This window comes from Tuber melanosporum (genome assembly GCF_000151645.1).
Source record: "Tuber melanosporum whole genome shotgun sequence assembly, scaffold_70, strain Mel28".
NCBI lineage: Eukaryota > Fungi > Ascomycota > Pezizomycetes > Pezizales > Tuberaceae > Tuber > Tuber melanosporum.
The window spans coordinates 154,843-180,688 of record NW_003299118.1 but is presented as its reverse complement, the minus strand read 5'-3'; the positions used below and the strand labels follow the sequence as shown (position 1 = coordinate 180,688).

Sequence of the window (25,846 nt, the reverse complement as noted above, 5' to 3'; positions counted from 1 at the left end):
TAGTGATTTTATATTTGATTGGACGAGGAACCTGGTTGGGTCGGTCTTTTGCTCGGCTTTGGCTACGCTTAGTGCTGGTTGGCTTCATACTAGAGGGGCTACGGACATGGATCAGAGCGGGCGCTGGGTTGTTTGATAGTCTTGTAATTAGTTCTCGTGCGGGCATGACTCGGGGATGGTAGGTGCTGTTAGGAATACCAGAACCCGATACCTAGGAACCACCCTAAGTAGGGTAACCCCACTCGGAATCGGAATCTCTGGTCTCCCACACCCCCCTCCGGCTCCCTTACGGGCCTGCACCTCATTATATATATCAATCTCAGTTGCGTCCTGTGACTATATTACCACAGAATTGAAGGGGTTAGAATAACACCATCTACATCATTGCCGTCTGTCTGACCGGATTCGGTGAACAGGTTTTATGAGAGGAGACCTTCGGCCAGGCCTGGGAAGTAGAACGGAGTAATTCTGTCAACTACTCAGAGAGTTACTTGGCTTTAAAGACATGACACCTTTGGCATGGACCAGAGGTAACGGGACGATTTCGTACAAAGAGATAGTATTAAATGGTAAAGGATCTCTACTAGAGACCAATACATTTACATACACTAGAAGAGTCTAGAACTCCAAAAGACACTACCAATGAAGCCAACGAACTTCATGGAGTGTTGCAACTGGGTTTCGGAACACGTCGTAGCCATAGGGTGATTCTCAATACTACAATGGCTACTGAAACCTACTAGCCAGAGAGCAACCAAGGGTTGCCGACCGAGGAATTAATTACCAGCCTAGTGGAGTAGCTTCCTGCGAGTTAATAGGAAGTCATCTAAAGAAAATCTATGGGTTGTGTATGGAGTTACAAAGTATCGGAGTCAGATCACCTACAATGATTGTAATGACAACCACCTTTGCAGATATAGCCGTGGATAAAACTGATCATTTTATCAATGGCGAAGACAATTGGAGCCAACTCAGTTCGACTTAAGAACTAGGCCATAAGTCTAAAGACTCTGCTAATCGGGATATTACTATTGGAGACAGTACGTTTCCTAAAAAGAAATATCGTAATTACTGAAGAGGGTGTGATGGTTTTCAGGGTCCACAGGTGTTCGCACCTTGGAAGAAAACTCGACGTTTCAAATTACGATTGAAGAAGTACATGGTTGTATGATAGATAGATGTAGTCCACAAACACTCAGACGTGGAATATAAATATCGAAGTACCTCCGAAGCTTTAGACATCATCAAGCAACGGAGAAGAGACCTTAACAATATAATATTGTTTTTACGATTCTACCCTACTTTACCTATTCTACTTCGCTCTTAGTAGTCATAAACGAAACGAGTAAAGTCCGAGCCTTCCTAGACAATCTCCATCTACAGAAACGAATCTCGATGGGCCTAGACAACTTTGAAGTCTATCAAATTGTCTCCGCCTAACAGGCGCAGGGCTGTAGACTTAGTTAGCTTAGGATTAGTGGTATACTGGTTAGCGGTATCTCTGTGCCGACGGGGGCTCGTCGTATGCCAGTATTGGCGGTACAAGTTTAAATAAAATTAGATTGAATTCTAAGTACCTTTCTTATTACTTTAACGAATATAAAACACCTTTACAATCTTTATCATTATCACAATTTTCATTGTTACACCGAGGAAAGCTCTTCATGAAAGAAGAGTTAGAGAAAGCTTACGATAGGCATTCCTGATAGAGAACAAAGGTCTTGTACTATCAGTAACATAGGCAGAGGCCTAGTGCTATCATAAGACAAAAGAAAGAAGAAGAAGAAGAGAAGTATCGTTCCCTATCGCCAAGAACTAACTATCCAAAGGGGGATCGTTACAATATCCTTTATCTCTAACTTTGTGAAACTTACTATCACTTTCATCATTCCAATCACTATTATCTGAGCTCAATATTGTAACAAATTTAAAGTTGATAAGAGAGATTTATGGGGGAATTGAAAGTATCAATTGAAACAAATTGAGAACAGTAAAATAATATTGTAATAGTAATAGAGATGGAAGAGGATCCCAAAGCTAGCCCTATTCTATAGCAATTATAATTCAGAAATTAGGAATTTGGAATAGGTTTGTACTTTCACATATTGCTTATTTATCATCAGGATTTAAGAAGTACTTCATGCAACACATTTTTACAGAAAAAGTATCTTGACTTTAATAACAAATAACACATGAACTAAGTGCTCATTTGATTTAAAAAAAGTTTCTACATGTAGCCAGAGAGCTGTAGTTTTTTTCTATAGAAAAAAATCATTTTTGAGATATTTCATATTTTTCTACATAAAACATGCTACAGAGGTCATTGGAGCTTCTAGAATATTTTCTGAGCTATTAGGAGTATGCTCTAAAGGTCTATCTAGGTGGTTATACCAAAATAAATTTTTGGATGTTGAGTGCCCATATGCTGGTTTTAATAAAAACACACTCATAATATTATTATATATAAAATTGAATAAGTTAAAACTTAATATTCATCAAGTATAAAGAGTTGTTTAGAGTTTAATAAAGTAGAATTTCTTTCTGGAATTACTTTACTAACTTGATAATAATTAAGTCTAATATTTTCTTCATCTTTTATAAAGCATATAGTATTTTAACTATTTCTGATATTGTTTTTGTTTTTTTCCTTCTGTATGTAAAAATAGTTCCACCTAGCTTCAAATTTACAGCTAATAAGTTTATAAAGTATATCTTTTATTAGAAGTAAATTGTATTATAAAAATAAAGTAACTAAGCAAGAGTCTTAGTAATTGGAGCAAATTTGCACCAAAAATTATCATTTTAGAGGGTTTTTAAAGAGGCTCCCAGACTGATTCTATGTGGAATACCTACCAAAAGCCATCCAAGTTATTACATACACATGTAGAGATAATCCTCCAGCTGTTTACAGTCTCTAGATACTTTCCTATTGTGTAGCAGTAAATTTAAAGTGGGAATCTTGTTGAAGGAGGGGTTGCTGGGGCAATTATTGTAGAAAGTTAGTGATAGTAGCGACTTTTAAGCTATGACAGAACTTTACAAGCATGCAGGACCTTCAGTTGATAATGGATATACTTCAAATTAATCATGAGATATTACAGAGATAAAGTAACTTTAAATCAGGAATTTAGGGAAAAGGAGATCTAATTTTCAAAGAAATACCAATGATTGAAGAGTGAGGTTTTTGGCTATTTTTGGTGGGGAAAGGGGACGCTCACCAAGACTTTTGCTTAGTCACTTTAAGATAACCTCCAACAGATACAATCAGTTAAGTTTACATCAACAAATATACTATTATAAAGTTTATGGTTTAATTTATTTGCAATAGGGAGGTATTGCGTACAAGTCAAGTGAGGACTATAGTGCACAAGTGGAAGAGGATACCATAAAATCAGTATTATACCAATTTATGATGGTATTATAGCTAGAAATATGGGACAAGAAGCTACTCCAGGACTGGAAAAAGTAGTGAAAACCGGATCATAAGAAACTTTAACAATTTCTTAAGCAGAACAATGTCCAATTGGAACAATTGGAGAAGAGTGGAGAAGTATGAATATAGTGATATTCGAAACTATAATTTGAAACCTTACTTTTAAGCTGGCATTTTACGTCGTTGAGAGGCACAACGATGACATGCATCAAGATCTGGAACCACTTCTGCAATCGGCAGGAACCTTGGCACTGTTAGCCCTCCCCCCCTCCCCGGTTCCGTAACCGCATCGAAGCCATGTCTACTTTCATTACTTACAACCGGGAGCGGATCCCTTCGTTCAGCCGAGGCAACACCTCAATCTTTCTACTACATTCTTACCGCAGCGCTCGGGAGAAGAAGAAAAAAAGCGCTGGCGCCCATCGGTGGCGGGTGCGGGTCTCTGCCATGACGTGCGTGCCTTAGCCTATTATGCGGCACTCCACGCAAAAGGCGAGACCACTACCGGTACAGACTCTACCGCAGACACACACCGCACAGTACCTATAAGTGCGGGGTGGATTTCCCCACACCGGTGCCGCAACCGTGCGAATAGTCGCCGTCTTTTGGGATTGGCTGTGTTGTATGCGTGTATGTGTGTGGTCTACATGTGGGCGCTCGCTCTCGGTTTACTGAGCGAGGACTAGTGTCGTTTACAGGTTCGAGTGGGTTCACGTCTAATCACTCGGTGTGTTATTAACATCACCGCTATCTCTTTAGCGATGTGTGATGATATGATGGGGGTATTTGGGTGGGAAGTGCAAGCGCCAAGGGACCTTTTTTTCTTTTTCTCATTCATTTTTTTTTCTTTAGCTCTCCGATTGGTGGTGAGATTACCAATTCATTTGTGCCCAGTGAGTGGTGGGAGGGGAGGGAGCAGGGGGGTTGCGCTATGGGGTGTGTTAATGGGATCATGTGTGATGCAACTACTGCAGCGGTACTGTACTCGTACTTTATCGTACTATTGTCGGTCTGTTTCAATTGGATTGGATGGTCTCGTGCAGTGCTGTCATCCTAGCTTTATTTATCAATACCTGTACGAGTACGGTACTGAACGCCATACGGTACTGTGCTATCTCAAATCGTTCGGTATCATACCAGTAGCATAAGGTTAGGCTGTCCTTTTTTTTTTTTTTTCGCGTTACCATGTCGGGTTGTAGTGGTTGAAGTCCGTATTGCATCAGATTGGGCAGGGCAGGGTTGGCATGAGGGTGTCGGAGGAGAGTTGAAGGGGGGGCTCCTTCCCTTCACTCATCCGTCGGGAGAGCGCGGAGGATTCCTGATTATTTATAGGTGTCCTGCTGCTTTGGTAGGCGCATCTGGAGAGAGTGAGAGAGCGAGAGAAGGAGACAGGCAGGATACTGTGCTCTACAGGTACTGTAAGATGCGATATTGGAGGAGAGGGGATGCTGTGTAGGGTATTTTGTGGTGGGCTAAGTGTAAACATTAATTTTTTTTTTTTGGAGTCACTTTGTGAACTCGCAATGAGGGATTAGTCGGGGTATTCTTTACAAGTACGAGTAATCCCGTGAAAAGTATGCATCTTGGATAACATGCTTTGTATGCAGGGTACTCTATCGATCAAAGTTTACACCGCTATCGGCCGAATATTGCTTCTCTCTCCTTGCAGGCCGGGAGCTTGAATTGCTGTAGAGTACGGATATGATACGAACATTGCACGAATGCATTCAATCAAATATGTTCGAAAGATACAGGAGTAGTAAGTAATGTAAGCTACTCGTACCGGTATTGTACTACCCGTAGTACAAATACATACCCACTCGTACGCAGTTAAGGAGCGTGGTGCCGAAGCTCGGTTGTTGCCTTTGTCGGATTTGTCAGGAATGGAGTTTGTAAGGTGTGATGTCGCAATTTGTTCCACCTCCGATGGAATCCATTCGACGGATGATCCAACCAGAAACCCAAGTACTATTATTAAGTCAAGTCAACTATGGGTGCGGAGGCGGGGACTGGGGAAAAGGGTATAAAGAGGGTAGATGACGGAGGCCGTTTTGACACTTTCTTTCCTCTCTCTCACTTCCAATCTTCCAATCATCCTGCAGTTAAACGTTTTCCTCACTCTTCCTGTTGTGAAACTTAAAACGCTCTTCCCTTGTTCGACGCCCACAAAGATATATATCGTACCCACTTTTTCTCTTCCTCCCGCTCTTTGCTCGGGATTTGCACCGGCACTGTATACGGTGAAAGTCGGATTGGAATCATCGAGGTACCAAGACACCCTGAAGGCGTAAAGACCGCATACTCGGCACAGTTGAAATAGGCGTTGAGAGCCCCGTTGGGAAAATCTACCGAAGTCTATCACGTCTGGGGTACCGATACACTTGCTTGCTCCCCTGCCCTGCGCGCCCTCCCCTCCTCCCCTCGGAGAAATTTTGACATTTTTCCCCCTTAAAAGCCTCCATTCCCTCCCCTCTTTCCGCCGTCATCACCGCCACTGGTCAACGATAAGCAAACCTTCCATCCCCCCCTTTTCCCCTTGGTTTTCACTTAAATTTCCACTCGATCCTTCCGTCAAATCACTTCGCCATGACTATTGCCACTCTACCAATTGAGGACGCTCCCCGCTTCCAGAAGGACAACCGTGGCTTTGCCACCCGTGCTGTTCAAACCGGTTCCCCCCATGATCCCATCACTGGTGCCGTCATTACTCCCGTATTGCCCCCTCCGCAGTTACTTTTCGATTCCTGTTTGTGTAGGTGCTAACGAACTCTGTAGATCTCACTCTCCACTACTTTCGCTCAAACCAGCGTCGGAAACCCAGTTGGTCTCTACGAATACTCTCGTAGTTCTAATCCCAACAGGGACAACTTCGAGCATGCCGTTGCTGCCCTAGAGAATGCCAATTACGCTTTGGCATTTTCTTCTGGCTCCGCCACCACTGCCACTATCTTGCAGAGCCTTGCAACCGGCTCTCATGTCATCTCCATCTCTGATGTCTATGGGGGGACCCATAGATATTTCACCAAGGTTGCTGCGGCCCACGGCATCCGTGTTACCTTTACCGGTGCAATTGAAGTGGATGCCCGTGCCATGATCGAGAAGAATACCAAGTTGATTTGGATCGAAACTCCCTCTAATCCTACACTATCACTCGTTGATATTCAGTCTGTTGCCGATGTTGCCCACGAACATGGTATCATGGTGGTCGTCGATAATACATTTTTGTCGCCTTATGTCCAGAACCCATTGGACCATGGTGCAGACATCGTTATCCATTCGGTCACAAAGTACATCAATGGGCATAGTGTATGTTTCTCCTTCTTGGGTTTGTACAACCTTCGTGTTGATACTAATGGTTGTGATAAATGGTTGTGATAGGATGTATTGATGGGTGTTGCCGCATACAATTCCCCCGAACTCAATGACACACTCACCTTCCTTCAAAACGCTATTGGAGCTGTTCCGAGCCCCTTCGATTGCTGGCTTGCTCATAGAGGCTTGAAGACCCTCCATCTCAGAGCTAAGGCTGCCAACGAAAATGCTTCGGCTATCGCTCAATTCTTGGAGTCCTCTCCTCATGTTATCTCGGTCAATTATCCCGGTTTGAACTCTCACCCCCAGCGCAAAGTCGCTCTCAAGCAGCACAGAAAGGCAATGGGTGGTGGTATGATCTCTTTCCGTATCCGTGGCGGCATCCGAGCGGCCGAGCGATTCTGCAAGGAAACCAGAATTTTCACACTCGCCGAGTCTCTCGGGGGTGTCGAGTCTCTTTGCGAGGTTCCGGCCAGCATGACTCATGCTGGAATTCCCATTGCCGCTAGAGAAAAGTCCGGAGTCTTTGACGATCTTATTAGATTATCCGTCGGTATTGAAGACGTCGACGATCTCGTGGACGACATTTCCGGGGCCATCGCCCGGGTTATCGATTCTCTTATGCTAGAGGAAGCCACGGCTTGATTTTTTTCCTTTGTGTTTGGCGTTCTTGTGGTGTTTTTCTCTTTCTTTCTTTCTTTCTATCTTTCTAATAGCGTTTAGAATGAAGTCTTGGTCGTGTTACCTAGACAGGCGGCTAGATTGAGTGATAGACGGATAGGAAATTTGGAAATGGGATTGGGGAAACAAGGGCGGCAAGGTTTTCTTTGATTCCATTTATTTTGCTTTTCTTCCTATTACCTCTTTTTCACCCCTTTCTGGTCTTGGGCGTTTCGTTGAAGATTTGATGTTCCTTTCTTCTTACAACCTAGAAATTCATACCAGTATATACGGGTCGATAGGATTGCAGTATGATGGTGAATATCGGTTGAATTATCGTAATCACGCAGCGGGGATAGTTTATCATTGACAGTGTTGACAGTGGGTGGTTACCAGAGGTGTGGTACCGGTCGGGGAGCACAACCGGGATATAACTATAATTAGTAGACATTGATTTGTAAGTTGACAAATGGGTTGGAACGGTCTTACGTCTTACTCATACGCTCTGCCGTTGCGGTCTGTTTGTATGGTACTTTTCCGTTGGCAGAGTTTTCCGAGCGCGATAGAGTACCGGTAAGTATTCTAGTCGTCTACACAGAGAGATGCAAGCCATCTGTGATTGGATATGATCATCGCATGAAAGCCTTTACCAAATACATAATAATACAGCAGGCCCTGTACCATACCATAGTTGTTACCGCGCCAGATGATTCCGTCTTCCGCCCTCCCACCATCCATTCAGTCTGCCAATCTTTTGCTCCTTTTTCCCTCCTCTCAGCATTCATTACGTGTATATTTCACCGCCCTCCACCCCCACCCCCAATACCTGTACCCGTACCCATAACCACGATGCCAAATCAACTGAAATCCTCCGCCTTCCCTGCAACTAACAGTCCGATAATCAGCCCAAAAAGCCCTAGCACGCTGCCAAAAATCTCAATGACAAGAATCTTGACGAAGAGCGAGGGATCCGCCGCGTCCGCGAGCGCGGCCGACGATCCGGTGATCCCCACGGCGATGCCGCATACGGCGTTACACATGCCGACCGTTATGCCACCCCAGAATATTGCGTAGCCAGTGTAGTAGTTTTTCGGGTCGTAGAGGGCTTCCGCGGGGACGTTTGCTAGTTTTGCGGAGAAGACAATACCTGTGGGGATGTTAGTGACAAGGGGGGGAAGGGGAAGGGAGGAGGTGGGTGGGAGAAGGTACTCATGATTACGCCGTAAATAGCTACAACTTCACAGAAGATGATGGAAATTAGGTTCTTTGTGCGGATTCTTGGGGCGCGCACACCGCCACCGATTATGCTTGAGCCGGTTACGAATATTCCCCTGGTTATGGGTGTTAACTTGCGAGGTGATGGCGGTTGGGAGGGGAGTCGTTACCATGCTGCACCAACGACGCTGAGGCCTATACATAATGCTACGCCCAGTGAGGCCCAAGTGTACGGTGATGTTTCCTCCAAAAATCGACCGATCTAACAAACAGTTAGTCCCGCTGAAGGGCGTGGGAGGAGATGGTGGTGGTGGTGGTAAGTAGAACTCACGTTGAATGTCTCGCCCTCTCCATTGAAGAGCATATCTACCCGTTTCAATCATTCATTTGTTAGCTATGGACAGGCAGTCATAAGGGGCAGTAGCCAATGAACTAGATGAAAGTAAAGGACGTACAAGCTCCGACGAGGAGTACCGCTGTAGTCAGTGTTCCGCCTCCATAGTAGTACCCCATGATGTTATCTGTGGTTGTGAGAAGGAAAGAGAAAAGAAGAAGGAAGGGAAGGTGAGCTTGTTGGTGTTGACAGTGATCGTACGTAGACTAAGGTTCGTTCTTTCCGCGAACACTCACCTCTGGAGTTGTTGGTGGTTGATTGGGAATTGTGGCGGGTGGCTGATGCAGCAGAGTTGGTATATTACGTCAGCAGACAGCTCTGGGCTGTTTGCCGTGGGCGGTAACCTTATCCCATTTCCACCTCCATTACTCTAAATAACTCTTACATTTCGCCATTCAGAGTTTCCTTTTGTCCATTTATCTACCCACATCACCATCAAGAGCACTCCTCATATCATCTTTGCCATACATAAATAGATAGATATCTAGATACTTCCCCCCTCGAACTCCAAAAATGGGTTCAGATCCCCAGTACGCTTCCTATCCAAACCTACTTCTCTCCCAACACATATTCACCCTCCGCACTCCCTCGCTATCCGCCCATTACCCTACCGCAAACAAGGCCCTCACCGCATCCATCAAAGAGGCTTCTCAGGCCCCTCTCTATCGATACCTTGCTCATCCTACCGATGGAATACTATCCAGTAAGATCGTTTGGGACGAAAAGTACTATGAGGAGTTGAAGAAGAGCAATGATGAGGAATTGGAGGTACTCGATACGGAGATCAAGGAGAGTGACGAGAAGGCGGGGGAGTCGGAGGTTGTGGAGGCTATGGGGAAGAAGGCTGAATTTTTTGCGAGGGTTGTGGATAAGGTTAGTCCATTTCTTCGGTTATTCGGAGAGTTAGCTGTGGGGCGGGAATGTTTGAGGTTGAGAGCTGACGACTGGAGTTAGGAGAGAGCCCTTGCTGCCTATGAAGAACTTTACATCAAGACTCCCACTTTGGGTGCTAAGATCGATATTGTCCTTGCCATCATCCGTATGGAGATGTTCTACGATGATAAAGTCGGGGTTAAGAAGAGCGTTGAGCGTGCTAGACGGTATGTTTATATATAGGCATTGATAGATTGATGGGTGAAGCTGTAGCTGATTGCAACAGCCTTATTGATACCGGTGGAGATTGGGATCGTCGAAACCGTCTAAAGTCTTACACGGGATTGCATCTTCTCTCTTGCCGCCAGTATGCCGAGGCCGCACCACTACTCCTCGATTCACTTTCTACCTTTACATCGATAGAGATATGCTCTTACTCTACACTTGTCCTATACGCCGTTCTTGCCGGCACAATCTCTCTTAATCGTGTTGATTTTAAGGCCAAGGTTATCGATTCGGCGGAGGTCCTTGCTGTCTTGGGTTCTAGGAGCGGAGGTGCAGTTTCTGCGGGAGATGTTGAGATGATTGATGCTGAGACGGAGGATACCGAGGGTTACTCCTCATTGGAAAGCTTGGTTAACAGCCTATATCTCTGCGAGTACAAGGGCTTTTTTGTCGCGCTTGCGGATGTGGAAGAGCGCTTCTTGAGTAGGGATCGCATTCTAGCGGAGCATAAGGCCTGGTGTGCTCAGTGTGCCCCCAAAATGGACTTGGCGTAAGCTAACAAACACCAGGTACGTCCGTGAAATGAGACGAAGAGCCTATGCCCAACTCCTAGAGTCATACCGTGTCGTTGGCTTGGAAAGTATGGCGAACGCCTTCGGCGTGTCAGTAGAATGGCTGGACCGAGATCTCTCCAAGTTCATCCCCTCGAAAAAGCTAAACTGCACAATCGACCGTGTCAACGGTGTCATCGAGACAAATCGCCCTGACGACAAGAACCGGCAGTACCAGGATGTTGTCAAGCAGGGCGATCAGCTCCTCACGAAACTGCAGAAGTTCGGTCAGGCGGTTAGGCTGAGGGGGAGCGAGAGGGCTTAAATGCAGTTAGTTGATTAATTAGACTCGGGGGGCTCCCTGTAGGTCGGTATAGGTCTACTGATGGATGAAAAATCTTATTAAATAAACGGGATTGTATATCGCTGCTGGGAACTTGTAATTTGGCTTTGCGATGTGTAAGGTTACTGAATGTCGTGGTTTGAGAGTGATTTGTGCTTGATATCTCCAGCCCTATAGGTAGGGTACAACTTTATAAGTCTGATATAGTATTGGGCCTCTTTTCATACTGTACGAGTACTGTGGGAAATTTAGTTTCCTACAATGGTTCCGTTCCCTTTTGCGACCGTTTCTGCTGCTGGTAGAAATGGTCAAACGGAAGGAAACGGTCACTTTGTGTGGGGTAACGGAGCGGAAGCGTTGCATCCAAATACAGCTACTCGAGTATCTAGAAGAGGGCCACATTAAAAAATAGCCTGCTAGAATTGAAGCTCGCGTCACGGTATGTCACTCGGGTGTTAATCGGGAATTGGGGTCTGCGTTCTCCAACACTTGGGGCAGAGGAAGAGTATAATAGCCCACCATATGTAGAACTATGCTGAGCATCCAAACCTCACGCTCAGCTCTAAGTAGCAACTAGCAGCAGCAGCAATGTACATGTATTATAACTTTCTCAGCCGTGAATATCTTACAGGTCCTTCCAACCACGGCTTTCCACCCCATCCTTCCTGCACCGCATTCACGGTACATGCGAACTACGCACGCCCCCAAAAACAAACCATAGCATAGTAAAGAGAGAAAGGAAAATAGCTAGCCCAGATCAAGAGATACACTTTAATTTATCAGCTATGTAAACACCCAAAAAACCAACCAGCCGGCCAACATTCGATTCAATTCAAGCCATGATCCACAGATCGACAAAAAATAAGGTAGAGTAAGGTAAACTAGGAAGAAGCACAGGCCTTAGAAAGAGAGAGAAAAGAGAAAGGAAAATAAAAAGAAAAGAAAAGAAAAGAAAAGAAATTATGATACGCCACGTCCATGCGTCCGTCGTCCATCGCCGGGGGGGGGGTTTCCTTTTTTTTGAATTTCCACAAAATAGGCCGCCGACAGCCAACTACCCTTATCCAAGTTATACCACACAACACCGCAATTCACCAGCCCATCTAGTCAACCAAGCAGCTATATGTCTAGACGTAGGTTCTAAGGTGTTGTTGGCTCCGCGTATCGAATCTCATCATCGTCACCACCGGCCCAGACGCCCGGAGTTCTAGGATTTCCATAGCCGGCTGCAGGAGTTGGAGCACCTTGGTAATAGCCGCCCCGAGGATCTCTAGACCCGCCACTACCGACGCCTCCGCCATAGCTTCCACTAGCACCGGGAGTAGGAGCAGCGCCGTATGGAGCAGGAGTGGGAGCAGTCTCCGGACCGCCCCAGGTTCCGCCGTAAGCGTCTCTCGGGGTCGGGGCAGAGATTGGACCGGGAGTGGGAGCGGACATGGCGCCACTAGGGGTGGGCGCAGAAATAGGCCCCCCGGGGGTGGGTGCAGAGAGCTCTTTGCTATAGGAGGGTGGAATAAAATCTGGGGAGCTAGCATTGTAAGAGGCACCAGGAGTGCGGGCAGAGTAGGAGGTATTGTTGTTAGAGGAGTTTGTAGAGGTGGAGTTGGAATCCATGAAGGAATCAAGGTTAGGGCGGCCGGGAGTTTTAGAGCCAGCGTCCCAGGTGCTACGATCGGTGTCTGAGGCATAGGGAGTACGAGAGGAGGGATTCCAACTATAGTAATTGTTAGATATTGTAAAGTGGACGGCGGGAGTATTACTTACGCAGGTGTTTTGTTTCCAGCATAAGAAGATCTACTACCGTCCATACCATATGCAGGTGTCTTACTGCCGGGAAAGTATCCGGGTGTACGACTGCCATCACTAGAGCTCAACCAGGCAGGAGTCTTGTTACCAAGATTATATGCTGGCGTACGCGATCCCGGAATGCTGGACTGAGGGGTTCTGCTACCGCTCCAAGAAGAGGCTCTATCCGAGGATATTGAGGGCGTTCTACTATACCCCCCTCCATCTCCACGACCACCAGGACGCATAAAATCTTGGTAAGACTTAATAGTACCAGTGTGAAGGCTGTGTGTCGGTTTCTGATTAGTAACGCTGCAGACGGCGAGGAAAGGGGGTATGAAAAACGTACTCTTTAAAACCCAACTTCGCCTTTTCGATTGTGACAATCTTGTTCTTAGTGTGCAACTCTACTCGTGCCGTAGCGTCGGTCGCATCCTTGACAATTCCCACTAGTCCTTTGTACGGTCCCTGTCTAATCGTAACCGTCTGCCCAATGGTTCTATCTCTTCCACCAGTGCGTGGAGGCGGCATGGCAGAAGCATCCAGGGACCGCCCATTGCGTTGCATAGCAGGGTTCATCTTGGTAAGGTCCGGGCCGGTAGATTGGGTATTCGTAATTCTACCCCCCTTGGCAGCGATGGTAGCGACATTATTAGTCCTGCAGACGAACACACCAGCGTTCGAAGTCTCTTCACGATTGTGAAGGAAGGCAAAAGATCTAAAGATATGCAAGATGACACCAGATCGGGTCTCTCCGCCGGTTTCCTTGACTGTATCGCCAACGCGGATCTCGGAGCCATTTCGATCTGTGGCTACGCCCGGGCGACGGTTTGAAAGCTTGCTTGCAATCTGAGATGGCATGATTGTTCTAATGTTGCCGAGTTGATCGATGATTCTAACAGACTCTCTGTCGACTTTGGTAACGCAGGCAACGGTAGTAGCGCTAGGATCAGTTGTCAACAGAGGGTTCAATTAAAGCCCACGCATACCATGGGTACATACTCAAGTTGTACCAAATCGTGGAGATCATATTTCCCACCAGTTTCCATGCCTCCAGACTCACTAGCTTCCCTCAAATCCTTGGAAAAGACAGTGATCTCGGTCATGCCAACATCACTAATAAGAGTGACCCTGTCCTCATTGATCCTCAAAACCATTCCAACTTCGTCTCTGAATCTGCTTCCTCCGGTAACCTTGACGTGATCTCCTGGATTGAATCGCTTCCTTAATCCTTTGAAAGGAACTTCGGTGCGTTTTCCCTTCAATGGGCCTTCCAACACGTCCAATGTAACAATGTCGCCGTGAACACTAACAGCTTTCCCGACGAGACCATTCTGCTCGCCATCATAAACCTCGACAGTATCACCAACTTGGTACGTGGAAACAGTCTTCTTTAGTGACTGAGCCAGCGCATGGAGATCCAAGCTCTCAGTCCCATCATCCCCTCCAGATGCAAACTTGGAAACCTCTTCTAGAGTTGGATTGACGTTTTCGGTCTGTATAAGGTTGAGTTTAACGTCCTTGATATAGTATCCGTCTTCATATTCATCTCCGAGATAGGTGAAAATCTTCTTCAATCCCTGTGCCGCCTGTGACAAATACTTTGCGTGGTTCTTTCTGGCTTCAACTTCGGAGAATAGTCGCTGTGGGGGGCGTCCGGCAAGTGACCCATTCTTTCCGAAAGGGTTGCGCTTTCGCTTGTTACCGCTCGGGTCGTCTGCATCAGCCCCGTTGCCGTAGTCCAACCTAGGTACCATCCTAATCTTGACCTCGAGGCCACTAGCTAAGACGTTTTCAACCTGAGCAAGATCGCCTTGGTATTTTCCACGTTTAAAACGAACCCATGTCCCTGGTGTGATCTCGGCTTTCTTCATAACAAAAAGAAGGTCTGGCATCTCCTTAATAGGGACAAGAATCATCTTCGTCATGGGATAGACAAAAGAGACACCTTGAAGGGCATGCATAACGTCCGCTTGCTTCTTTGCTTCGACGTAGATATACCCGGGCATAGTATTACCGCGTTCGAGTGCAGAGGTGATCTGTAGAGGAGCCTTCGTGTTGGCTAATTCCTCCTGCTTCCTAAGAATCGAAAAAACAATTTCCCTCTCCTTTCCAGGCTTACACTTGACGCCCCAAATGCTCGGATCATTAACGGATGGTAATAATAGCCTTCTAGGAACTACCTGCGAGTCCTCCATACGTCTCCGAGCCGATCTGCCATGACGTTCTTTAAACCCAGCGGCGATTTGCTCCATGTCCTCTGCTTGCTCAGCCTCATGTTTGCGATCGAGCTCACGATGGCGATGGTCGTCGCGAGGGTATTGGCGGAGGTCGCTTAGCTCTGGGCGGTCAGCATCGTCGGCGATAAAGCCTGCTTCCGCACCGTCTTCTTCGTCTTCGTCGGGATCCTCCTCGTCTTCGTCGGAGACATCGGCTTCAATATCGAGGAATTGATTGCGAGGTGGTCTACGAGCACGCTTGCGTTGCGGCTGTCGAAGGTAGGTTACGCATTAGCAAAATTTACCCCAAGTCAATTGCTCGCCCAAGGAAAAGCTAATCGGAGGAGTAAGGCTTTCAAATAACGTACCAGGTCATCGTCCTCGTCCTCCTCGTCGTCCTCCTCGTCGTCCTCTTCATCGTCTTCCTCGTCATCGTCGTCTGGTTGGCCTCCCGCGGGCGGAGCATCATCATCGGGCTCGCCCTCAGCATCTTGGTCCAGGTGGCCAGCGTCGAAATCCTGGTCGTCTTCGTCGGCATCAAAGTCTTGATTGAGTAAATTAGAAGTACTCATATTTGTCCGTATCGGGTGCAAAAAGTAAAGATAGAAGGAATTAAGATCTTAGGGATTAGAGAATTTTTCAAAAACAGGTGGGGAGAGCGATCTCAATGGTCGCGGGAGTGGTATGGTGTTGTTGGGCGGAACAAGGTTACGTGTGAAAGAAGAGGAGGTTGAGAGAGAGAAAGAGAGAAAGTGAAACAAAGCCCGGAAACTTTGTGGCAGCGGTAGGGTAACTCTTAGGCTCTGTTTCCTAGTTGGGGCAGCTTGTGCGAGGAGGGCTTAGGGTACAACCGCCAATAAGGAACGCGAGAAAACGCTGGTGTATCATACAAGTACCGATGAATGATGCACCTTGGCTTAAGAGAGCATTGGTGGAAGTTTCGAAAAGCTACAAAGCGGAATCAAAATTCAGGCCCTATTCGGCATGCTCTATTGTACGGGTACTGTATGATACTGTATCATACTTATGATAGCACCTTATTTCCCAATACCCAAAAGGGGCTGGCTCCAAAGCCAAAATAAAGGACACAATGTCAGCCAAATGGGGACACGATATTTTGCAACGTATCTATTTTCCTCAATCGCCAGCAGTGCTTCGCACTTTCTATCATACTTGACTACGATTATAGTGCCCTGACAAAGGCCGTCCTTACCCGCCCTTTTTACACCCAAAGTAGCCATTTTCACAACCGTACAATGTTGCCATCTCTACCTCAATTGATTGCGTATCAATCAGCTCTGGGTATCAGGCACTTCAAAATACCCAAATTTCAGCCAAATCAGAGAGGTATGATATCTTGAATTGTTGGTTGGCCTTTGATAATCAGAATTTTTAAAATAAGTACCTTTTCCTAAGGGCACCCATATAAATTCCAAGGCTTAGCATGAATTATGTAGACACCATGAGCTTCTCTCCCCTGAGCCAGAGATAATCCACAATTAAACCCAGGTGAAGAAAAAATTGCTGTATTACTGAGCTCCTGGCTACCCAGAGCTGCATTTTTGCAGTAATTGGACTCCGGGCTCTTGAGCCGCTGCAGATCTAGCTGCTATTACATTTTACTGATCAACTTATGGTATTTTCACCGGCACTTTATCCAACCGACGATGACTTAGTCTATGTCCAAGAACTATTACCCGAGTAAACAAATATCATGACAGCACGAGTAATCTTTACTCTCGCTCTGGAGCTAATTCATCTTAAGAATATCAGGAAATAAAATGTTTTCAGAAACAGTATTGATAAATTATATTTTTGTTGGCACATGCCGAATAGGGCCTTAATTGGATTGAGTTATCCATTCACAGAACCAGATCATCCTCTACCCTGTGATTCAGTCGAAATCAATACATCACAGTATCATAGTCTGCCATTTATGGGGCAACCACAACACGGTACGCACGGCAGGCAAGCCATTCCCCTTTACAATGCCATACGGCAGTAGATACAAATCCTACCATACATTGCTTCTAGAGTACAATGACATTCCAATATCGTGACACTCAAACCGACAACCTGCCTTACGATATCATGAAGCAGAGACCTTTTGCTCCAGAACACCTCCAGTGACACCAGTGCTGGGGTAAGGTGTCTAAGACACCCATGATCACTCACTCCCAGGTCACAGGACTCATGCACCTTCCCATTCTTATTGTGGCTGAGTTAAGCTAGCAATTTATTCACTTGCCTCCCATCCCTTACAAATTGTATACACCGGACTACCACACCAGTACAGGTACACATCTGCTACCACTACTAAGCTTCTGGCTAGGGGAAAGCAAAAGGAAGGAAGTATAGAGGAAAAGCAATGCCAGGTACTGTACTGTTGATACTCAAAGCAACCCCGGAACGCCCGTGTCCAAGTTTTAACTGATTTTTTGAAAGAAAGAAAGGGAGGAAGGAGAGAAAGGAAAAGAATGAAGCAAAGAGTAAAATGGAAAGGGGGAAATAGAAGGAGACAAAAAAGGAGATAGTGTAGTGATGAGAGAGAATAAAAGAGCAAGTAAGTCGGACTACATGACCCCACGCATACCGAGCATTCAATTAGACTACACCCCCATCCCGGCTAGCAATGCTACGGCGCTAAAATAAAAATGAAAGAACAAAATAATAGCGAAAGGTGGGTAAGGTGAGGTAAAGCAGAACTAAAGTATATACAGCAAATCAACCCCCATCCCAAATCCAAGATAATAATAGGCTGCCATCCACTTTTTCTTTCCTTCGTTTCTCCTAGTCGATCTATCCGAATTTACTTAAGGACATCCTCCATCTCAACCATTTCATCGTCGTCGTCAATCTCGATGACCTCCTGGCCGGCTTCTCCACCAGTGGATGCAGCGAGCTCCAACTTCTTCTTGTCGTCTGTATTCTTGTACTCGCTCTTGAGTGACCACTTTCCTGTGAAGGGGCCATTGCGGTCCATTTTTGCGATCTCGTCCAGGGTTTGCTTGAGGTATTGCTCCGGCTGAAATAACCTCTCGCGAATGCCACGCATGGACCAGTATTCATGCTCTGCGAAGAGAGAAAACAGAGCTGTGAGGAGTTCTGAGTGAGGCATACGGGCGGCTTTGTTGTCTGTTGTTTTTCGAACTGCTTGTGTGGGTTTCTGTGTGGTTGAGTTAGATGTCTATATTATAGAATAGGGCGGTAAAATGATAGCTCGTTCGATTATTGTACTTACAACGAAGCCAGCAAAACTCTTAGCTGTGGCACCAGTGGTACCGGGTGCAAGGAGGTTACCGCCAGCAGCATTGGGATCGAGAACTTGGGTGGTGACTCTCGGAGCATCTGCTTGACGGAATTTAGATAGCTGGAACCGCTTGTACTCTTCATTGATAACCGGAGACATGGAGCATTCGTGGCGAACTGTTCCAACTAGCGAAGTCCTCTCTAGACATGTTGTCAGCACCTGCGAAAGAAAGAAACAGACTAATGGCTAGGAGCCGTACTTGGAATAGCTTTCCGAACATACGGCTGATATCTCTGCTTCCCCCAATTGCCTTTCCCACCACCGCCACCCCCACTATTGCTCTCCCGGTCACGGTGTTGGTATAACAGCCTCGCAGGAATCGCCGGTTCACCCTCCTTCACGCCACCGGTATTCAACTTGCTCGAAAATCCCGGCATATCTTTCTCCGTAAAGACAAAAGTATTGTTAACCTCCATATTGGTTATCCTCAAATCATACTCTGTAGGGATCTCGTCTCCGTTCGCTTGATTCCTCTCAAGTGAAAGTTTAAGCTGTGGTAAAGCATCACCACTAGTCAGCCGGGAGAAATAAAGTGAAAAAAATAAAACTACTTAAATAATGGAATTGCTTTTTGCTTTTTCTCTCTCTTGATTTTTTTTACGCACATTGCTAGTATCCTTTGGATTAACCTTCACAACGCCCAACACAATCTCCTCATTATCATCAATCTCGTTCCAGCGCTCAGCGACAAAACTTGGGAGCTTCACCAACCACACCGCCTTGTCCCCCTTAGACATGTCCAGGTCACCGGCATCTTCATATAGTTCGTCATCATCAGCATCCAAGACCTCAGCCTTGATATCTGCGTCTTCGATCTTGACATCTGGGTCGGGCTTGATCGCTGGGCCATTGGTCGCCATCGTTTGCCTGTGTGTGTATGTGACCACCGGAGGTGTGTCCGATGGAAAAAAAGGGGAAAGACAGATATAGGTTTTCTTCCTCTACGTCTTGATTGTCATTCAAAAAAACTGGCTCTTCTGTGAAACAAAGGTAGGCGGAAGCGATCTGTTGGAGATGGCCTTTGTTTGGCGAGGGGGTGAGTGACGGCGTCAGATTGTTTGCAGGGCTGGTGGGTGAGGGTAGTAGAGATGAAGTTGACGCGGTTGGTTGGGTCGGGTTGGCTTGAGTTGATGCATGTGTTTATGTTCATCGTTCGGTAAGCTAGGATCATTCCGACAGTTCCGCGTAGCAGTCGTATTTGTCATACTTCACTTCCTCTCTTAGATCTAAGCACCCATGCATAATTAAGATATGTCAAACGCCACATCGGTACTGTACGTATGATACTAGTATCATACTTATCAAGTCCCGATAATGTCTCTCCTTAGAAAGACATCATCGGCGAGCTCAAATCAAACTAAAATGTCAAGCGTATCGGATCTCAGCACTTTCCCGCATACCTGCTCGATATTTAGACTCCTGTGGAGTTTGCAGCTCTATTACCTACCCTCGCAGTTGGGCAATTGGCACTGATACTATCGATACTGGGCTACGGGGAAGTTCACAGATAGTCACTCGAGGTCGATTCCCGGTTATCAGGGTCGACCCGCTCCCCGAACACCAAGCAAAGCCCAAGGCTACAATGTCATACCGACAATAAAGTTGCAGAAGTAACGCACACTACAGCTCCCCTGAGAGCTTGTGAGTACTGATGTGTCACATCCCGACAGAAAGGCTAATACAAAGGCTATTAATTTTATTCGTACACTTGCTAGTAAAAGTAGTCCGCCACATGATTTATCACGACCCTAGACTCAGGATCCAACAGACCTGACTAGCCCCTCATCTACACACACCTTAGTTTGGGCGGCTTGGGAATGCTCGAGGCTCTAGAGATGGTGCCCGATGTTCTGCGTCCACTAGTTTCTTCTATAACCACTGACTTTGGACCCCGGAATATTCTATCCAGCTGATTACCTCAGTTCCGCACGCGCAGCGGCATCCCGACCTCCGGCAATCTGATTTCCGGCATCCCGATTTCCGACATTGTGATTTCCCTCATCATGATTTCCGACATTGTGATTTCCGACATTGTGGTTTGGTAAAAGCTTTGGGGCGAAGAGGACTATTGACCATATCAAAAGTGATAAGCCGATGATAGCAGAAACCACTATGACAGCGATTTTCCACGGAGGCATTGGAGGCCTGTAATGAAACGCATCACGTAGATTATTGTCTGCCCAACCGCTCTTTGGATCCACACGGCCAAGGTGGAATTCTGCATTTTTACGCACAATTTCTGGCGTTTTGTATACAGTTCGGGGGGTAAAGTGTGAGCTCCACTAACAAGGATATTATTATGTTGGTTCCCAGTTGAGTCAGGAAGATACTCACGGTCAATTCATTCATGTCTAGAACTTTAATCAGTTCAGGATCGCAGGGAGCATCTTTCTCGACTTGTGCGGATGGTGGGTAACCGCCAATTATCAGTAATTGGCTGCCGATCGCGTTGCAAGTATGAGAGCGCATTCTGGCCATGCTGTCAGGTATCTCAACCTGGGTCCAGCTGAGGTGTGGTCAGAAGTTAGCTTTGAAGCAATGCTCAGCCAAAGAAAGGAATCGAACATAAAGCTGGGCATGGTCAAGACCCAGGTGTCCGGAACAGCTTTCCCCAGTGGTTCCATTAACATACCACCATGGACCCAAAACCTGTTTGGTTTCAGAAAGTCAGAATGGAAATCTTGAGGATTGTGAACGTAAAACGTACTCCCAGGTTTTTGTTTCATCACTATACACTGTCTGCCCACAAAATCTCGTTCGGGGAGTAGGAACTTTATTATTGTAAAAGGTCGTGGATTGATTTATCCATTTTTTGTTTTCAAGGTCGTAGAACATCACATATTCAAACGACATCTATGTTGTTTTTAGTGAAGGGTAGGAGTAATTTCGGTGGGATATAAAGCCTACCGTGGATCCATGTTCATCGTTGACATCAGGGTCGTCCACGATTGGAACTCCGCCTGGAGCTGACTCAGCCATGAGGGCAATCAAGAACCCAGATTTTTTTCCAATTTCAAGGTGATTGGCTGACCCATGCCAATAGGCCGTTCCGGTCTGGCCAAACGACTCATTTGTCAGCGCACCAGTTTTGTGGTCATATACAAGCATCCCAGATTGTGGAACTGAGAATCGATCAAGGGAGCCGCTTGACGAACGTGGTGTCCAGAGGCCTCTACACTTCGAGTGAGTTGACTGTCCAAGGGGCAGGCAGGTAGGTTGCAAACCCAATATAGTAGCTCTTGTTTGTACTAGGAACAGAAACAGCTGCACCGCCAAATGCGCGCTTGAAACCGTTCCTATTGGTAGGAAGTGAAACTTCTGCCCATGTGGAAGTCTCAATATCATATTCCCAGATGCTATATCCAGGAATATCCTTCTTCGCGAGAAAGTAGGACGAATTTCGCCAACCTTCAGCGTCGTAGAAGTGTCCCCCCTGCATGATGATCGAACCTTGATTTGAACCTTTCCAGAAACCAAAGCGGTTGGCCACGGGAACCCCCAATGGCTTCTTCGATTGAGAGACCGGGACGAACTCCCGGGAGGTGAATGGCTTACTGAGGTCAATGACGACTGTTCGGGGATCTTTATCGATATGAGTAACCACCAAATCACAACAAGGAAGGAGTAAACTCACTCAACTCCAAAACTTCAATGTTTTCACCATTCCAATTGTGTTTGAATTTTGCAAGGCCTCCATCAAATATCAGCAGGTCTTTCCCCTTGTGGTTGATGATGATACCTTCACATTTCAAATCAGAATCAACCTCTCACTGAGCAGAAGGGGAACAAACTCTGATGGGCCAACAGGCGACATCGGGAATCAGGACCCCAATCCCACGTCTGTTTTTCGATTTCGGGTTCGACAGTCTTTGCGCCTAACCTCCGAATGGTTGTATTTGTCTGCGCGAGCGCTAGTGCAGATATCCAAAATGCTGCCCAGAGGGGACGGGTGAGAAACATGGCTCGCGACTTCGGGACTAATTTCTGGTTCTTAAGCGCTATTCCTTGGTTCCTCAGGAAATTTGAATGCAGATATGTTTAGGCCTACTCTTCCCTAGCAGTAGGTGCCCGGAAGTAGGAATTTGCGAAATATATGGCAAAGTATCCATGGGTCTCTGAGCTCCCGCACGGAATACCCCCCCTATCTTCGGGTACCTATAACCAGGGGTGAGCAAGCCTTCCAACATGATAGCAAAAGCCTGAAGAAGCCGTAAAGGAAGCCCATTTATCTTGGCACCATTTTATGGTGAAAAAGCAAACCATTAGGGTGTTGCCGCACGCCTCTTGTGAGTGTGGACGGTGCAGCTTCACGATCCCAACTTCGGGCTCAGGTTTTTTGGTCTTTGCCGCACATACGGTATCCCGTCGATTCACTATAATAACATTGGCTGAGGGGAATACCAATTACTAAAGTGGCGTTTTGGTTGTTGGTTCTCCCTTAACCCCCCCTATCTTCTCCCTCTGGTATCATATTTTTGGCGTTTAAAAGTTGCGACCAGTGACTGTGCATGATTGGGTTGTGATAACAATTCGGTTCTAAGGCGTCATACCCGTAGGACTTAACACGGATTTTTCTCTAGGCGTTTTTCATGAAGTCCGTCGATTTGTTCGAATAGTTCATCCTAGAATCCTTACCCACGGCCTAGAAACCTACCGTATATAACAAAAGAAACTTTGGCAAAAACTCAGGAAATTTCTTCCTTGTTGGTTGTTCGTCCACAAAGCTTAGGGGCTGTTTGGCGGCGTGGTTCTGTCACAATGGGTTGAAAACAGACCAATGAGAATGCTCAAATGGATCGTATAAGCATGGTTTGTGTCATCTCATTGGTCATTTTTTAACCAAAACCACGCCGCCAAACAGCCCCCAGATCAGCCTTGGTGTTAAACACTTGTAGGTCCTCGCCCCATCTCGCTAACTCTAGACCCAGGCAGTCCGGGATAATGTCACGGAAGGCTTATGGCTATTTCTCACAACGATAGCATATCGGGTCCCGATTCCGGTTCGACGAGTCCATCTGTGCGTTGAGGAAGCTTCTATTAGCTCTCATCTGATGTGCTTGCCGGATTCAAAGTATTCTTCAATATGGGTGCTGATATGCGAAAATTGGTCCGCTCTCCCAATGCAACAAATTAGCCTTGATGCATATGATACTTCTTGACCTTATAGAGTATGATATGAAGGCCTCAAAATATATTTGTCATGAAAATTGAACCCTTTGTTAGCTTTTAAATTTAAAATCTTAAATTATCTGTTTTTTTTTTTAATACATAGTTGAATAGTTCATCTCTCAATCTACTTGAAATATATTTATAAGGCAGTTGTACTATTAGAATTAACTGCTATAATAAATTTTGTGATTTTTGGAAAATTCTCACTCTGGCACCAGAATCCTTAAATCCAGATTAATGGTATCTGATCAACACGTCTTATCAGTAAAATGGGTTGAGTGATAATTGGTGAAGTAAATCCTTAGCGTAATAGTAATATGATAGTTATGAGATGGTAGATGCTAGTATACTATTGGTTCGTGATAGATTTGATAGCTTAAATAGTCTTTGTAAGTCCAGTAACTGAATCATCATTCTTCTCCTATTATCATTTCTTAAATTCTTAAATTATGACTTCCTTAAATTCAAACTTTACTCTTAATGAATTGCAAATTCACTCTTCTTTTTACAATGATAACACTGTAACGATCCCTCTCTAGATAGTTAGTTCTTGGCGACGGGGAACGATACTTCTCTTTCTGTCTTCTTCATTCCTTGTCTTATGATAGCTCTAGGCCTCTGCCTACGTTACCGATAGTACAAGACCTTTGTCTTCTATCAGGAATGCCTATTGTAAGCTTTCTCTAACTTGTCTTCGTGAAGGACTTTTCTTGGTGTAATGATAACGTTGTAATAAAGATAAAGATCGTAAAGATGTTTTTATATTCGTTAAAGTAATAAGTAGGAAAAGTACTTAGAAGTCAATCTAATTTTATTTAAACTCGTACCGCCAACACTGGCATACGATGAGCCCCCGCCGGCACAGGGATACCACTAACCGGTATACCACTAATCCTAAGCTAACTAAGTCTACGGCTCTGCACCTGCCATCCCCGAGTTATGCCCGCACGAGAACTAATTACAAGACCATCAAACAACCCAGCGCCCACCCCAGTCCAAGTCCATAGCCCCTCTGGTATGAAGCCAACCAGCACCAAGCGTAGCCGAAGCCGAGCAAGAGACCAACCCAACCAGGTTCCTCGTCCAACAAAAATAAAACCACTACCACTCGGTCTGAATACCGTCCTGCGAAAACCTCTACCACAGTAGAAAACCAACAAACAAACTCACATAGCCTACAGGCGACACAATGGCAGAGAGGAGGCGACCAATATGTCCACCTCTCGCATCCGCATGCCAGGCCGTTGACCCTATGAACCCACTTTGCCAAGTGCCTCTGAAGAGCGTAATAGTGAGGAGGACCTGTACCCACTGCCCGTCCCCCAAAACAAACAAACAAACAAAAGAAATACATAGAGGCAGTGACAGACCTAAATGGTCAGTGGGGCCTATCTCCCACCCGTGGTGCCTTGCCCCCACCAGCCATGCCCATCGCCAAACCAAAGAAACCAAACAGACCCCACAAAAACCCAGCACGCAAGACCTAAACAAGTCCAACCAAGCGGTTACAACCCACTATCCGCACAGGTGGGCATCAGCCAACCGGTCCATCGGGGAGCTTTGCAGCACTCAGCAGCTTCACCCAACAGCCCAAGCCGGACTGGAAACACTTAATTAGACATCGCCCAACCTGACGCATGCCTGACCAGTGCTCACAGGTACCTCTCCCCTCCCAATCAGCCCCCCTCAAGCCCCACACGCCAGGCGCCACAGAGCCCACCCAGCCCCCTCAGCCCCTCAGACAGATCAACCATCCGACAGCTATAGGACAGCCATACCTAACCCCATCAGGCAGCCACTGGTCTTGGCCACGCCAACAGAGCCCCAACCCTCGATTCCATATAGTCGAGGGGAGTCCACTGGCCAAAGCTGGGAGCCACAAAGGAGGCAGCACCAATACCCGAAGGCACCAGCACCAGCCACACCATCCAACCCAGCCGAACCGAAGTCAAACCGTGTTGGGAAAGAAGGTAAGCGGAGCCAGCCAAAGCCAGCCCCACAGGTCTAGCAACAAGCACAGACTGAGCCACGGGTAAGAGGCATCCCCGACTGACGCAACAAGAAGGGGAAGGGCAAATGAACAGAAGCAGACAAACAGAAGGTAGGCCCCACTTGCAATAGGTGAAGCCGCTAACCACAGACCACAACGGAACCACGAAAAACGCACAGACAACGCGAGTGCCTGGCAGCCAATCGTCCCACACCACCCCAGGCAGTAATGAAAACCACGCTAGGGGGTAAGATTTTTCAGGGTCAAAGCTATCCCCACCGAGGTGAGGAGATGACACCTGACTGAATCGCTATAAATGCCACAAGGACCAAACTCTAAAGGAATGGTGATAAACAATATTGTAGGA

General features: G+C 46.3%; 5 protein-coding genes; 2 read left to right on the top strand and 3 right to left on the bottom strand.

Moving 5' to 3' along the window:
- The first annotated feature begins 5,416 nt into the window (after positions 1–5,416).
- On the top strand, positions 5,417–7,704 carry GSTUM_00010528001 (uncharacterized protein). XM_002841357.2 has 4 exons: positions 5,417–5,802; positions 5,889–6,145; positions 6,209–6,739; positions 6,812–7,704. Exons 2-4 carry the CDS (start codon positions 6,020–6,022, stop codon positions 7,388–7,390), a joined length of 1,236 nt encoding a protein of 411 aa, XP_002841403.1. The 5' UTR covers positions 5,417–5,802; positions 5,889–6,019; the 3' UTR covers positions 7,391–7,704.
- A 317-nt stretch (positions 7,705–8,021) lies between these two features.
- Positions 8,022–9,209, bottom strand: GSTUM_00010526001 (uncharacterized protein). XM_002841356.2 has 5 exons: positions 9,076–9,209; positions 8,952–8,986; positions 8,791–8,882; positions 8,615–8,736; positions 8,022–8,552 (listed from the first exon to the last, which is right to left on the bottom strand). The coding sequence occupies exons 1-5, from the start codon at positions 9,131–9,133 to the stop codon at positions 8,263–8,265; spliced, it is 597 nt and encodes a 198-aa protein (XP_002841402.1). The 5' UTR covers positions 9,134–9,209; the 3' UTR covers positions 8,022–8,262.
- Positions 9,210–9,266: 57 nt separating this feature from the next.
- GSTUM_00010525001 (uncharacterized protein) lies at positions 9,267–11,283 on the top strand. XM_002841355.2 has 5 exons: positions 9,267–9,887; positions 9,969–10,114; positions 10,174–10,420; positions 10,490–10,629; positions 10,682–11,283. Exons 1-5 carry the CDS (start codon positions 9,528–9,530, stop codon positions 10,986–10,988), a joined length of 1,200 nt encoding a protein of 399 aa, XP_002841401.1. The 5' UTR covers positions 9,267–9,527; the 3' UTR covers positions 10,989–11,283.
- A 722-nt stretch (positions 11,284–12,005) lies between these two features.
- Positions 12,006–15,582, bottom strand: GSTUM_00010524001 (uncharacterized protein; the record flags this gene model as incomplete). XM_002841354.2 has 5 exons in its annotated part: positions 12,006–12,720; positions 12,771–13,076; positions 13,141–13,734; positions 13,794–15,280; positions 15,379–15,582. The coding sequence occupies 5 exons, from the start codon at positions 15,580–15,582 to the stop codon at positions 12,147–12,149; spliced, it is 3,165 nt and encodes a 1,054-aa protein (XP_002841400.1). The 3' UTR covers positions 12,006–12,146.
- Positions 15,583–17,229: 1,647 nt separating this feature from the next.
- GSTUM_00010523001 (uncharacterized protein) lies at positions 17,230–19,435 on the bottom strand. XM_002841353.2 has 4 exons: positions 18,926–19,435; positions 18,520–18,811; positions 18,252–18,460; positions 17,230–18,176 (listed from the first exon to the last, which is right to left on the bottom strand). The coding sequence occupies exons 1-4, from the start codon at positions 19,178–19,180 to the stop codon at positions 17,820–17,822; spliced, it is 1,113 nt and encodes a 370-aa protein (XP_002841399.1). The 5' UTR covers positions 19,181–19,435; the 3' UTR covers positions 17,230–17,819.
- Between the last annotated feature and the right edge of the window lie 6,411 nt (positions 19,436–25,846).

Excerpts from the sequence above, each read along its gene's own strand:
- GSTUM_00010528001 (XM_002841357.2), top strand. The coding sequence starts at position 6,020 with ATGACTATTGCCACTCTACCAATTGAGGACGCTCCCCGCTTCCAGAAG. Across the intron at positions 6,146-6,208 it reads CTGGTGCCGTCATTACTCCC|ATCTCACTCTCCACTACTTT; the intron begins GTATTGCCCCCT and ends CGAACTCTGTAG. Across the intron at positions 6,740-6,811 it reads AGTACATCAATGGGCATAGT|GATGTATTGATGGGTGTTGC; the intron begins GTATGTTTCTCC and ends TGGTTGTGATAG.
- GSTUM_00010523001 (XM_002841353.2), bottom strand. The coding sequence starts at position 19,180 with ATGGCGACCAATGGCCCAGCGATCAAGCCCGACCCAGATGTCAAGATC. Across the intron at positions 18,812-18,925 it reads ATCCAAAGGATACTAGCAAT|CTTAAACTTTCACTTGAGAG; the intron begins GTGCGTAAAAAA and ends GCTTTACCACAG. Across the intron at positions 18,461-18,519 it reads TGTTCGGAAAGCTATTCCAA|AGAGGACTTCGCTAGTTGGA; the intron begins GTACGGCTCCTA and ends CAACATGTCTAG.
- GSTUM_00010525001 (XM_002841355.2), top strand. The coding sequence starts at position 9,528 with ATGGGTTCAGATCCCCAGTACGCTTCCTATCCAAACCTACTTCTCTCC. Across the intron at positions 9,888-9,968 it reads TTGCGAGGGTTGTGGATAAG|GAGAGAGCCCTTGCTGCCTA; the intron begins GTTAGTCCATTT and ends GACTGGAGTTAG. Across the intron at positions 10,115-10,173 it reads AGCGTTGAGCGTGCTAGACG|CCTTATTGATACCGGTGGAG; the intron begins GTATGTTTATAT and ends TGATTGCAACAG.
- GSTUM_00010526001 (XM_002841356.2), bottom strand. The coding sequence starts at position 9,133 with ATGGGGTACTACTATGGAGGCGGAACACTGACTACAGCGGTACTCCTC. Across the intron at positions 8,883-8,951 it reads GAGAGGGCGAGACATTCAAC|ATCGGTCGATTTTTGGAGGA; the intron begins GTGAGTTCTACT and ends ACTGTTTGTTAG. Across the intron at positions 8,553-8,614 it reads TATTTACGGCGTAATCATGA|GTATTGTCTTCTCCGCAAAA; the intron begins GTACCTTCTCCC and ends ACATCCCCACAG.